This window comes from Pezoporus wallicus, unplaced genomic scaffold, assembly GCF_028554395.1.
Source record: "Pezoporus wallicus isolate ANWC-B61680 ecotype Strahan unplaced genomic scaffold, APGP_CSIRO_Pwel_v1 contig_10656, whole genome shotgun sequence".
Taxonomy (NCBI): domain Eukaryota; kingdom Metazoa; phylum Chordata; class Aves; order Psittaciformes; family Psittacidae; genus Pezoporus; species Pezoporus wallicus.
The window spans coordinates 177,063-191,442 of record NW_026636108.1 but is presented as its reverse complement, the minus strand read 5'-3'; the positions used below and the strand labels follow the sequence as shown (position 1 = coordinate 191,442).

Genomic DNA, 14,380 nt, shown 5'->3' with positions numbered 1-14,380 from the left:
CCGCACACCAGCGGGCACCTTGTATGTTTTCCTTGCTGCTGTTGTGACCTGTGTGGGTGATGTCCTGTGGAATTACCCATCCTAAACACCTGCGATGCTTGGAGCTGGCTGCTGACAGTGCTATGGCCATTGCCCCAGCACATTCAGGTTTGTGAGGGCAATTATTACTGTAGCAAAATAGAAGTTCTGGGAAAATTTACTTTGAGATGTTTTTTTTTGTGAGGAAAAAGCCATTTTCAAAGATATTCTAGTCCTCTGCTTTTTGTACAAACAGAGAGGATGTGTAGTGATGTACAAGAGTTAGGTCTGTGCTTGTATCAGCTATCACACATCCACATGAGCCGTGCTTTTCACTCTTAAACATCCTCTTAAAGCTTCCAGGAAGACTTCTCTGTGTTTCTTTGCTGGATCCGAGAATAGTTATTTTATGGTAAAGTGATATTTCTCATTGGTGTTTTCACATGAAATCCCCATTTTGCAGCATTTTTCAGACATCAGGACAAGCTTTCCTCCATTTTCAGTCGTAGCTGTAGTTGTTAAACTGTTCTGCATATTTGTTTTTAACGCTTAGTAAAAACACAGAGCAGATGCTTACCAGGCCTGAATTGTCCCTTGAAATCAATGGATTTACAACAAATTACACCAGACTAGGATCAAAATATTTAACTGAATTAAAAGCAACGTGTCTGTTAAACTAAGCCAAGTAAAGGGAATATCCGTCATGAAATATTCAGCAGCGACTCTCTCAGTCAAATCATGCACTGCTTATCTTGGCAAAAAAACCCCTCTGAGATTCTCAGTAAAAGCTGTTTTCTTTCATCTTTATCAAGATCTGTTTCCATTCAACCTTATTCACAGAAATGATTTCTAAATCCTCTTTAAAAACATCCTCCCCTGCCATGATAAAACTAACAAACAGGACCAGGCTGAGCAGGGAACTGTGTCACCAGCTTTGCAGCAAAGGGGCTCTGTACCATCTATCCCAACAAAAGAAGTTACTAATAGATGCTCGTGGTGACAAATGGTCATGTAGTGAGACCGTCTGAAAAAACAGAAAGGAAGACATGGGAGGAGAGGCACGTGAAGCTATTGATTTTAACTAATGCATGCAGTTTTGAGGGGTGATACTGCCAGAATGGCAAAAGAGATCATGCACAGAATGTGACTGGTGCACCCAGTGGTGCAAGACAATCTTTCACGATGGGCAGCAGTCATAAGACTCCCATCACAAGTGAATGAAAGACGCTAAATCAGCTAAATCAGGCTTTCTTGACCTTGAACCAACCAACCAGCTTCATAGGTCTGGGTTGGCAGTCTCCCATTTCCTAACCAATGTCCACAGTAATGTCCGAGGGAAGCTCTTCTGTGGGATACCAAAACACAGCACGGACAGGTTTTGCAGTTTTCCCATTGCCTTTGGTGAAGCAAACCTGAGCCTTCCCATAGGCACAAGCTTAATTTTACCCTCAAAACTTATGCTGAATGTTGATTTTGTGTGTGTGTAACACACTCTGATGCACCGACAGCGTAAGCCAAAATGCAATAATGCAATCTTAACTCACAAACCCTTTCATCTCAAACCCAGAGAAAGGAAACAAGTGTCCCTGCCTGCTCTCCCGGAGAACCCCCTGATGGTCAGCCCTGCTCTGCTGGCACAGAGCGAGGTGAGTTTGCCAAGCCCCGTCCTGCTCCTCACGCCTGTGGCACAGGCTGGCTGCAGGCGGGCAGGCTCCCGTCCCTCGCGTTCCGCGGGGCCAAGCCGGGAGCGCCCCAAACGGGGCCCGAGCGGCTCCTCCCCTTACCAGGCAAGGTTACACCTCTCGTCCGTGCGCCTGTCAGCGCACAGCTGGACTTCTCTGGTTACATGTGTGCAGCCCTTTAAAAAACACGCAGCCTGGCTTACTCAGCACATTATAAAAGAGTGATTGACAAAATGCGGCTTCCTTCCAGATCAGCCCGTGCCGTTGTGTTTATGTGACTGAAGGTCTCAGCTCATCCCTTCTTTTCTTGTGCAGTGAGGAGCAGCAGCAGCAGCAGCAGCCACGGCCAGTACAATACTGTAAGTCACTGGGAACGTTTTCTTCTCTCAGTTTCGAAGGGGTTGGTGTTTGGTGTAACACTCTATGTTTCTAGCATAGAAAACACAGAATAACTTCTGCTGGGGCTGTGAATGTGCTGCCCTGCGAGATGCAGCAGTGGTGTGGTGCCTGTTTTATAGCAGCAGCATGAATGAATGATGCAATCGTGCAGGGGGGAAGCATCATCATTTTGTCAGCACAGGCAAGAGGGGATTGGAGAGTTGGGAGGCGTATGTCAACATCCATCAGGTTCCTTCTGTCCCTTTCCAAGTACTTTTTAAAAGGCGCTTAAATAAGTTCAGGTAGGCACTGCTGTTCAGGTATTAGTGTATAGCTGCAAACAGTTCATCTCTTGGCTTGCATATAGGTTTTAATTACTACCTTTAAAAACTGAACAGAAAACCAGGAAGTGTGAAGCAACCTCAGTGAGGTTAAGGACTGAATTGTTCCATTCTCACGCTGAAACCCACAGAAACTCACAATTATAATTGGTTGGGTTAAACTTGTAAAGAGTAGTAGTACTACTTGCAGGGATATGAACATCAGTCACAATTTGCTTAAATATAACTAGTCTGTTTAAACATATCCTCTTTCCTCTAAAGCTTACAAAACATATTGCTAATACTGAATTAAACCTCAGCACAGAAAAGCTGTATCTGTATTACTCCCATTTTACAGACATAGAACTAAAACCAACGAGGATTAAGTGGTTTGTTTAACACCATGGGAGCACTTCTGAGAGCATCTTACAAGCAGGATCACTCCTGGAGGGGGAACAGGTCCTGAGAAAGGTTTGAAGAACTGTTTTCTCCAAATCCCTTACTCTAAGCAGCAGTTTCCCTTCAATGCAACAGAAACCCTTTAACGTGGTTGTGTTTTTGTTAATCTCACACACGTTCAGCACAGCGTTACTCTCTATCTCAGAGTGTATCTCAGTGCTCACCCTCACCTTGCTAAATGGGAAAGTCAATCAGGAACACCAGAAACTGTTTGCAAACCAGGATAGTCCTGAGTGATCTATTTCAAAAAATAGTTAATATTTCATTAAGATTCACTTAATCTTCATTTTTACACAGCAATAAACCTCAACATAATGCAAAATAGCAGTGTGGCAGCACTTCTGGGAGCTGAAACACACCACCACGTGAAGTCTAGCCACAGTGAGGATTTTGAGATCTCATCAAGATCTCATCAAAATACACCAGCCCAGAACACCTGGAGATCCAAGTACCATTTGCTTGTTTCTTTTGCATTATAGGTAGCAGATGCTGTGGATGTTTCAGTTTTTCACAGTGCAGCAAGTGCCCTTCTCAGCAAACAGAGAAGATTTCAGTTGTTTTCCTTTGACATGTGGCCTTACATAATTCCTGTGCTTGCTTCTGTGACTCCTCCCTCTCTGTTACGAAATAGAACTATTTCTTGTAGAAACGACAGGGTTAGGGTTTTTCCTGAGTACCCTAATGAAGTACTTCATAGCCTGGAGGCAAGCAGATCTCATGGGAATTCCACTTTTCTCTCGTGATTTCCTTTTTCCCCATCCTTAGCTCAAGTTTCATCCTGTTTCTCCCTTCTGTCAGTCTCTTCTTATGCTTTCTGTAGTCACTTCTTTGGCCACTGTTTCTTCTTTTCCCCATTTTCTTATTTTCAGCTTTTCCCCAGAATATTTGATTATCAAACCTGTCGAAATGTCTGCTGCTCGGATGCTTTTCCAGCACGGAAATAGGATAGGAATAGATTATTTACCTGAAATTCAGTGGCAGAAAGATGAGAAATTTTCTACCCATGTTTTTCTCATGGAGACAGAGCTCCTTATTTGTGGGAATTTCTTTTTTCTTACCAGTTCATTAAAACATTGAAGTATATTTCCAAGTGAAAGTTGTTCTCATCTAGATTTAGGGCTGGGAAAAAATAAATCACAAGTGACTGAAATTGGCATGTTACCATTTGGAATGGCATCTGCCAGCCTGTGGAGCTGCTGGTGACTACTGGAGCTCTGCCATCAAGGACAGAAGAACTTTATTTCACTCCAAGTGAGCCACCTTGAACTCCTAAGATTTGATTTTCCCACCATCAAGATTCCCTACAATAGTTGAAGCTTCCTTCATAGGTTCTTCTCTTTGCTCCTGCATGAGCTTCCCTACTTCACAGTTCATCACAGGTGTGACGGTACCTTAGCCAAACCCAGGTCTGTTTTCCAGGACCCAGTGCCCAGCTGTAGGAGAAAGTGGAAAGATTTTAGCAGGTCACAGGCCAAGGGAGATCAGGAGCTACTGATGGTTGCTGCATTTCGAAACACAACCTTTCCAACTTGTCATTTTTAGGCACCATAAACCACAGCTTGAAACTCTTCTGAAAGAGTTACCGCACGGAAGAAAGAGAGGACAGGGTTAATTCCAACCATTCCACAACTGGGATCCATAGTTCTTCCATTAACTTCTCTATTTGTCCATCAAAGTCCACCACAACAGTGGCCTAGTCATTGTAAGGAGTACCCAGAAGGAAAAGGAGTATGGGAAATGCGGATACCAGAGAGAAGGAAAAGTGAATGTCTCTTCCTTCCTGCTCCCATTGTGTGTTTCCAGTGATAACATTTTTCTGAGAGTGATTAAAATTCTGATGTATCCAGAAATACATTTCAGTTTTTTCCCAAGAAAAAACAATCCCAGTGCAGTGTCCCCACACAGTGACATTGCATCATAATGTGGCACTGTTGCAGTGCAGCCTCAGGTTAGTATGAGGCAATGTGATGGCTTTGCATAATAAGGAGTCAGTGTTGGAACACTGTGACGCAGATGTTACACCACAGTGATGCAACAAGTTTGTCCAGTAGAGCAAATCTCTATAACTGGCTCCAAACCAATGGCTGAAGTTTTGGTGGATGTTACAATGTCCAAGAGGCTGGAAAAAATTAATGCCCTGCCACTTAAAATATGTTAGTGGGTGTTTGGTTTCTTTTTGATCCCACTGCACAAATATATCTAGCAAATGCTGCCAAGTCTTGCCCTGAAGTCAAAGCCCTCCTGCTCAGAAGTCAAAACCTGCCACTTCAAATACAGACACAGTGCCATGGAGCCAATGTCAAGTCAAGGCTAACACAAAGCATACTTGAATTCACGTGTCACCTGTCCACTCACTGCCAACTCTTAGCTCACAACCAGTCTCTTTATGTCCATGGCCACTTCAGAGAGAGAGGTTTCTGTGACGTGCCATGCTGCTGGCCTATAACTGTGATTCTTACATGTATAGTGCAGTCTTTATAGAAAAGCATAAAACCCAAGATGCTCTCTGCAGCAAATAATTCTTTAGTGATGCTTCTAAGGCTGGAACAGATCTTTATACTATATCCATGCACAGAACAGCTCTGATGTACGAAGAGCAGAGACCTGTCAAACTATGGTTCAGTCCTTGTGCCTGCCCTTCCCAGAGCCTGGGGTTGTAAAAGCCCTTTCCTGGAGTATCTCCTATTTGCTGCATAGCCACTCACCTTTCCTCGCTGGCACAGTGGGGAGGTTGAGCCCAGGCTCTGTCCTACCTTCCCACACCTAAACTGAATGCACAGGAGAAAAGTGTGGGCTGGGTGATACCTGCTCGCCCATCCTCACACCTGCAATACAAATGAGCACTGAGGAAGCTACTTTGGCACCTCAGCCTTGTGCAAAAGCCATGAGCCCACTTTGGTTACTACAGTAATATGTTCACACCAAAAACACAAGAATAGCTAGAATGACCCTCTGAGGGCAGTTTCATGGCTGCTGTTGGATAGCTTTGCCTTTAATGTGACTTGCTCTCTCTGTTTCTTGCTATTTCATATCACCCATTTGTGAAACAGAGATTATCTCTTACAAATATGGCTCTTAGCTGTTCACAACAGGTTTCACCACTTAGGTTTGGTGGCTTCATTTATAAACTTTTAGTTTTCAGTGAAGGACTGGAGTAGTCTCTTTTATTCTGTACCTGAACAGATCAAAGATGAGTGTGTGTTCTTGTGTTCTATCCATTTTTTGCAGTGATTATGGTAATTTTTCAGAAAGCCTTTTGTCTCCCAATATTCACCAGTTACTAGCCATTACAATAAACCCAAAGGTTCCTATTCCTGCTTTGAGCAGTAACTATTTAGCTGTGGTCTCTCAGTGAGCACACAGAATTCACCTCAGGAAGCAGCGCTGGTGCTTACCATATGGATCCCTGGATGACTCCTGCCTGGCCATGAACTGTAAAGTTTTCCAAAAAACGCAAAAAATTGGTGGTTTTGGGGGAACTTGTGTGTATAAGACTTCTCACCATCAGAATTCATGTGACATGTAGGAGGAAAATAAATGAGCTCAGTAAGGTGAAACAAAAGATGAAGGTATAGAGCACAAGGAAGGCAGATAACATGCTGATAGATGGTATTTTTTCCCCTATCCCAGAAAAGGAGAGAATCTGCTACCCAGATCAGTTACACAAGATGTGTCCTGAGGGACATCTAAGAGAGTAGAAGAAACAACCAAAAACTTACACAAACATCTGGGAAGTGAGATAAATAACAGCTTTCTCTCTAAATGTACACCCTGATAAATAGTGAAGTCCGCACTGAATTCCCTCGTGAAAAGAGGGAAGCGCAAGATGAGCGGGGTAGAATAAGGAAATAGTTGATTAACACCTCATGCTTCTGATCTGCAGAAGTGCTCAACATATTTGAGAGGACAGATAAAAAAAGGAAGAACATAAACTTCTGTCAGGCATTGTAATGGAAAAAGTTGGCATGATGATGTGGTGTCTGAGTGGGTTGAGTGAAATTACCAAAGCCCAAGACTTTAATGGAGTTTAGACTAATTCCCAATGCTAATGGCCAAATGCATTCATGGATGATGAAAATATTTAGTTTGCATTAATAAGGACAGATAAAAGAATCTAAACCTTCATGATTTAGGGACAACCACACACTGATAGGTTTAAGATAATTATGTCTGTTGTGATCAAGCAAATCCTTAAGGGCTGGGTGTCTTTTACTGTCTCCTGGGGAAACTAATTTGACGGACTAGACTGGGTCTGATGAGAAATCAAGATCAAATTGAGCGATAAGGGCAAGATGAGACAGACAATTGCATGTCCCACACAGCAGCTGGCAGTCAGATGGTTCAGCAAATGCCAAGTATTACAACCTTGAACCCCATGTGAACATCAATGGGCCGAGCCTGCAGAGAGCAAATCAGCAACTGACCAAAGCTCCACGGCCCATCTGTAACGTAATTTGAACATCAGTAGGCAGCAACAGCAGAGAGCAAATCAGCAACTGAGCCAGACCTCCACCACTGCTCCCCCTTTGATATAAGTTGCCCACCAGGCTGTGCTCGTCCCTTCTCGCAAGAACCAGAGCAGTTGCACCAATGGCTCAAGACGGAGTGCAGTGCTGCCACTCAGAGAAAGACTTTATCTTGTCCCCTCACAGTAAGAAGGTTCCTAAAAGGATGGCATCCCTCTTGGAGATGAAAGAGATCTTCCGGAATGCTGACGCAGTCTGCTTTGATGTGGACAGTACAGTCATCAGGGAAGAAGGCATCGATGAGCTCGCGAAGTTCTGTGGAGTTGGAGATGCCGTCGCAGAGATGTATGTGTGTTTGCTGTTAACTTCATAGTAGTGGTAAAAAATGAGCATGGGTAAGGGTAATCTGTGACAACGAGTTTACAATAGGGATTAATTCTGTCATAGATTATCATAGTTTAAAAAGGATTTTAGGAATAGTAAGTGGAATGAATGCATAAAATGGAATAACTTCTTTTGGAACTGTGAAGCCACTCAACAAAACTATATTGAGAAACTCTCTAATGTATATTTCTTTGACAGACTTAAGATCAGCTCTCACCATTAAACTTTGTAAGCCCTAGGGAACTGTAATATGAGACAGTGGAGAGGGGACAACTCTCTTATGATTTCCCTGAGACTGATGTTGTTTCTATTGATGCTTTTAGCAAAAGTTCTGTTAAATTCAGAGAAAGGCACCTCAGCTGCAGTTCAGGAATACTGGTCCCAGTGGCTCATATGCACTTAGAGAATGAAGCAGTTTTCCCTTGCCTCTCTGGTTCTCACAAGAGCTCAGATCTGTGGAGACCTTCCCCCTGTGGTTGCTACCAGTCTTTTCAGTGTACCAGTGTTCTGTACAGTATAACCTAGAACCTATGGTCTCTGACCTTGTTCCTTGTCATGCTTTAACTAACTGTTCTTGGGAGAAAGCTCAACTTAAGTGTTGACCTTGCTTCTTCTGGCTCACGATGTAGGACCCGCAGAGCTATGGGTGGCACTGTGACATTCAAAGCAGCTTTAACAGCACGACTCGGTCTCATACGTCCCTCCTATGAGCAAGTGCAGAAACTAATATCGGACAACCCACCTCAGCTAACACCAGGAATACGGTAAGGAGAATTTCAAATGAGCTCACTTCCAAAAGCACAAAAGGGCATAAATCAGTAAAATTCAGTGACACTGGTGAGGCTGTAAGACCACAGAGCTGGTTTAGGTTCACTTCCTGCTCCATTTCCATGTTGTTTGTGTCCAAAACTTGTATCAGGAGCTTATAATGGCTTGAGTCCATGTCAAGTGGCTGAGCATCCATGTAAAAAGAAAACTGTCTTAGGTATTAACTATCATTTTGGCTAGCAAGCTCAAATGCTGGCTTGAGGATTAAACAGTATGGAAAACTGTTCAGTCAGGTCTGTTTTTTGACAGGTGATGGAGATTTAATACCCAGTATGAACTACTGGTTTGGTCTGTTCTGCAATTGCATTACCTCTTTCTTACACTTCCATGTGCAGTCACATCTCTGGACTCAGCTTAGGAGATCCACTGTTCAGAGCTACCCATGCACTGAAGTCCCTAAAAATTATTAGTCATTAAGGGGAAATAGACATATATGTGCATATTCATCCATCTTTGGGTTTGGAATTAACTATTTAAACTGAAAAGTTTGGGGTTTTTTTCCTATTCAAATTGTTTCAAACAATTGAAAAGGATTTCTTCACTACAAAGCCTGCCCAAAGCTCTGAGTCTAAAACACGGTTAGCACATACAGTAGTTTGAGGTGATAATGTGCTTGTATTTTCTCCTTGAAATTAAGCACATGCTCAGCTTTTTCTGTAGAAGGCATAGCTAGAATGCAACTACAAAGAGAACATTGATTGCTTGTTTGGAATCACATGATTTCCCTTTTCATTCCTTCCCTTTCTTCCTCCTTTTCTGTGGAGCCTGCTTTAAGCCTTCACTTTGCTTTATAGCATTCAGCATTTCTGCTGTTCCTGCTGCTTCTCCAGCTCAGCACAGCTGCATGCTGATCCTCCTGCTTATGAGCCAAAGCCCATAAAACTTTTAACCACCTTCAAGCCCTGTTGACATTAACTTGGTCCAAAAGCTTCTTTTTCTGATTCCTTTTGTGTTGCTGGTGCCCTCTTCTAAAGATGGCACCAATGTCCAGTGTCTGGGGAACCAACTCCAGGGTGTGCGTTCTGCACACTTCTCAGCCCACTTCAGCACTGTGATGCAGTGGCTTTCTCTCCCCATTCCCTATCTTTTTCCTGCACTGTAGATTCATTGTCTTGGTGTTGTTTTACTTCAGCAAAAAATACCATAAATTGGATCCACACTCATTTGAACAAAGGCAAACAGCATGAAAGTGTAAAGAGACCACTTCTAGGAAGTGCTTGTTTCTGAGCAACTAACATCTATATGTCTCTAGATGAGATGGGTTTGTTTAACTCTTTTCAAGCAAGTCTATGCACAAAGCCAAGGGAAAAAAGGAAAAGCTTTGGGCAGCAGAGATGGAAGCAGCACACATCTGAACTAAACTGGAATAACACTACGTAAGGACAACCTTGTTTAGGACAGATGTATTTTACCTTTCCTGTTATCCCTACATGCTGCCAGGCACTCACACTTGTGATGCTCTTTCTGTCCAGGGAGCTGGTAAGCAGGCTTCATCAACGAGGGGTCCAGGTATTCCTGGTCTCTGGAGGGTTTCAGAGCATCGTGGAGCACGTGGCCTTGCAGCTGAACATTCCTACAGCAAACGTCTTTGCCAACAGGCTGAAGTTTTACTTTAATGGTGAGATTCCCATAAAGTCTCTTTTCTCTGCTCATTAATGCCACTTTTTTGGTTCAAACTGCCAGATATTGGGCTATAGATACTGCCCAGCTTAGACCTACTTGCTACCAATCCAGTAGCTTCAAGTAGGAAAACTCCAAGACCTTACCAAAAACATGAGTTAGGCCACTTTCCAGTCATATAAAATAGAGCTGTAGTTAACTTTTTAATTGCAAGCTGTGCCAAAGGTAAAGAACCTTACATTTGCTGACAGCAGTTTCATTTTCTCTTGCTCCTTCAAGTTAAAAGAGTCTTTTCCACTTACCTGCTTTCAGAGGCAAACTTCACTTTTGGTGACTTTGAGGTACGTGTGGAGACCGATGCACTTTAGTAGAGCTGCTCTGGTCTTTAAGCTAGTGTAATCAAGCAGAGCTATAGTTAGTGGCTTGTTTCTTACTCAGTGTTTCATACAATCTATACATCATACTAGATGCTGCTTTTGGAATGTTTACACCATGGTGACCGGGAGTGAATTTGTAACAGCACCCATACAGGGTTTCTACTTTTGTCTTAGCATTTTGGGTCTTTAAAAATATCCCCACTGAAGACTTGAGTAAAATCCTCGTCTTCACTAGGATTTTACCAGCTTACCTTCTAATTACTTTTTTGGGATGCTGATACTGTGAGGCTTACACAACTGCATGTAACTGGCCATTTTCTGAAGTAAAGACCATAGGGATTTAATCTTTCTTCACTTACAAGAGAAACTGCTGTGTCTCTAACTTGTTCTTCTACTGTGCTCTAGGAGAATACGCAGGGTTTGATGAAACACAACCAACAGCTGAATCAGGGGGGAAAGGAAAGGTTATTTCTCATCTGAAGGAACAGTTCCACTTTAAGAAAGTAGTTATGATTGGAGATGGAGCTACAGACATGGAAGCCTGTCCCCCTGCTGTAAGTATTAAAGAACTAGAATTCTAAATTCCTTCTGAGCAAATCCTTTGCGGGACACACACACACACACACACACACACACACACACACACACACAGAGGCAGATGAAAACTGTGGTTTGAATTCTTTACAGGACTTCAGGGAAGATCTTTAGCACATCCCACAGCCTAAAAGTGACCTGTGTAGGTAGTTTTCCTCTAGAAAGCCTGCATCATGCAATGGTTCATTTCTCTCCATTCAGATAATCTCAGTAAGTATTACCCTCTAAGGCAGGATGCTCCTGGGTCTAGCAGGACTGTTTAGTAGCCAAGCAACCTATCCTAAATCAAGGTGATATTATCACGTTCTCCTTCTCCCCTGTGTCTCCACAGCAAGTGCTCACTTTGGTGCAGAGGTCATACCCTGCCAAGGTCCTAGTTCTGAACACTGATTAACGGTGCTTAGCATGAAGGTCTGGCACAGATCTGGTGCACATTTACCCAACACTGGCTTAGCAAGTGAGTTCATGTCACTGTATAGTGATGACACCTTTGACAGGATGACAGCCCTAACAGGGTGAAATAACAACAAAATCAATAGACAACTTTTATAAATGATCATTTTGCAGAAGAGATCTTAATTCCATCTCCCCTTTAGTGCCTTTTTCTGTGTAAAAGCACCCTGACACCCCTTCTGAGGGACAGATCCCCCAGTGCATGGAAATGCACAGGGGCAAACTCTGAGAGAGCTGCTGCTGCTGCAAGTCATGACAGCTGGTCCCTTACTGTTAAACATGAGCATGACCAAAGCTTCTCAGTGTGTGCTTCATGCTTTCTACCTAAGGACAAACCAGCAGCAGTGGAAATTTTACACACCCCACTTTCACTGCAGATGGTTTTCTAAGATGTAGAAATGATGATTGCTCCTGGTTAATGATTGAAGCCATGGTTAATGTGTACTCTGGGTATCTATCAAATGAGGTAAACAGAGTTAAGGTAAACAGTATAAGGATAATTGTGAGATGCTGCATGCATGTTGGGATGTTAACTCATTCTTGAGTAGTAAGGCCTTATGCTGCATCACGGTTCACATCAGATCTTCAGTAAAATCTCAAATCTGAACAATCTTGAAGCCACTGAAACACAACTTTCCTACTGGAACAAAACTGCAGTAACCAACGTGGTGCAAAGTCAAATGTAATGAAGTTCTTGTTAATGAATTTGAAAAATGAATATGCAGAGTAAAGCAGGAGAAGAGGCAGGGAGGAACAGTGGCATTTTAAAATCAAACTGAATTGCTGAGAAGCTCCATTCCATTCCCAGTACACGGGACTGCAGTGATTTATGTGCCTTTTCTTTCTGTTTTGCCAGGACTGTTTCATTGGATTTGGAGGAAACGTAATCAGAAAGCAAGTAAAGGAGAAAGCTAAATGGTACATCACTCACTTTGACGAACTGCTAAAGGAACTGGAAGAGCGATAAATTATACAGTAAAATAATATATTTAACCAATCTACATCCATTATACAATGCAATTAAACATTTATTTGTTTGCAAAGTTTTGTTCTGGATTTTGTAATGATTCTGGGGTTTGGGTACCCTCATCTCTGCCCTGAAACTCGTGTTGCAATTGGCACCATTCTACTCAAATCTTTTGTCATGAAAATGGTCAGATTTTTGAAGTATCTTTTCCAAGGTGAAAGAATTCAGTTGATTATTCACTCAGAGTGAAAGCAAAGGTAGAAACTCATCAGGGATGCCTCACACTAAACCATGTCACCCAAGGCTCTGTCCAGCCTGCCCTTGAACACTGGATGGAGCATTTACCACTTCTTTGGGCACCCTGTTCCAGCACCTCACCACCCTCACAGAAGAGGGGCCACAAACAAGAAGTTTAAATAATTAACAGTAATACAGTCTAAAAGGAAAAAAAAATAGTATTTTCCATTCCAAAGGCTTTCAGAACTAGGCTGAACAGTGAACAGACAGATAGGAAACATTACTAAGTATCTCTGATTCCATTAAAATACACCTACGGGAGAACGTGAGATGTCATCTGTGACTCAACATCACTAAACTTCAAAAGGGTGATCTTGTTAACATGGACACACACCATTTACTTCACTGTTTTATTAATTTAACAACCCATCCCCATCAGCCTGTAACTGGGTGGAAGCTAATTCATCAACCTTTAAAAACATGGTCTACTGATTCAGAAAACACTGTGACACTTACCCTCTTCCTCTGCCTCAACGTGGATCGACCACGCTTGAACTGCTTGTGCTAGAAGGAAGTCTCACCTGTTCTAAGTAGGTACCATCTGAGCTTCACTTAACAAATCCCAGTTTCTTAAGGATTTGCCCTTTGTGGCTGCACTGTCTGATCTAAGAGCATCCTTACACAGAGCAGACTTAATAAATGCTTTTTTCCAGCAAGTTCCTGACAGCTCTTCTGCGTATGCCTTTATAAGCAGCTTGGCTGAGATGATGTGGCACTTTTATTTCCCTGACTTAGACGAATCTCACCTCAGATAATGTGAAAAGCTTTACTAATGTTAAAATGTATGTCACATCTCCCACGTCCTTCATTTACCTAATACCATCACAGGAGAAAGATGGGTAGATATGACAAAATTTGTGCTGGAAAAAATATATCTATGCACGCTCCAATCTTCTGGATGCTTACAAATAGTGCCAGGATTTTTCTGGGAACTGAAGATTAGGCTGAGTGTGCCAATTCTCTTTCATCCCACCACATATTTCATAGGTGAGAAACAAGTGCTGTGCCTGCCTTTCAAAATCTCACACAGTCTCCACAAGATAATCCCAGGTTTGCACAACTTGCACTAGATTTCCTTCATTAATAAGGTCAAATCAAGGTGTAGTGAGAGCTCCTTGTCTGAGCATCACCAACAGTTAAACCAAATCCCAATTCTGTCCATTCTGCACCATCATTAGGATGGATATAGTTGAAAGCAGCATCAACAGAGCCCCAGGGAGTGAGGAATGGCAGCTATTAGTGATGTCACCTAACATTTTTGGTGACAAGTATGAAGCAATAACCCCTTGAAGTTACAACAGCACTTACATATGAGAGAAGTGGAAGGGTTAAAAGAAGCAAATCCAGGAACACACTGCTTTTTGGAGGCAGACAGACATATCAAGAGCAGTACTGAGTATTCCAAGTGTAAAGAACTCCACAAAGCCAAGGCAGACAATAGCTGGCAGGCAGCTCACAGAATGCTGCTGGGAGTATCAACCATGATCTCTTTTGAATTCTTCCTGAGAAAACCCTCAGCCAGCTTCGAGGGCAGCTC

The 14,380-nt window shown here is 42.7% G+C and overlaps 1 protein-coding gene across 1 annotated transcript; it reads left to right on the top strand.

Annotated features, from left to right (window-relative positions):
* The first annotated feature begins 7,405 nt into the window (after positions 1-7,405).
* On the top strand, positions 7,406-12,622 carry PSPH (phosphoserine phosphatase). The gene is made up of 5 exons (XM_057399059.1): positions 7,406-7,668; positions 8,337-8,471; positions 10,008-10,153; positions 10,938-11,086; positions 12,436-12,622. Exons 1-5 carry the CDS (start codon positions 7,448-7,450, stop codon positions 12,544-12,546), a joined length of 762 nt encoding a protein of 253 aa, XP_057255042.1. The 5' UTR covers positions 7,406-7,447; the 3' UTR covers positions 12,547-12,622.
* Positions 12,623-14,380: the final 1,758 nt, after the last annotated feature.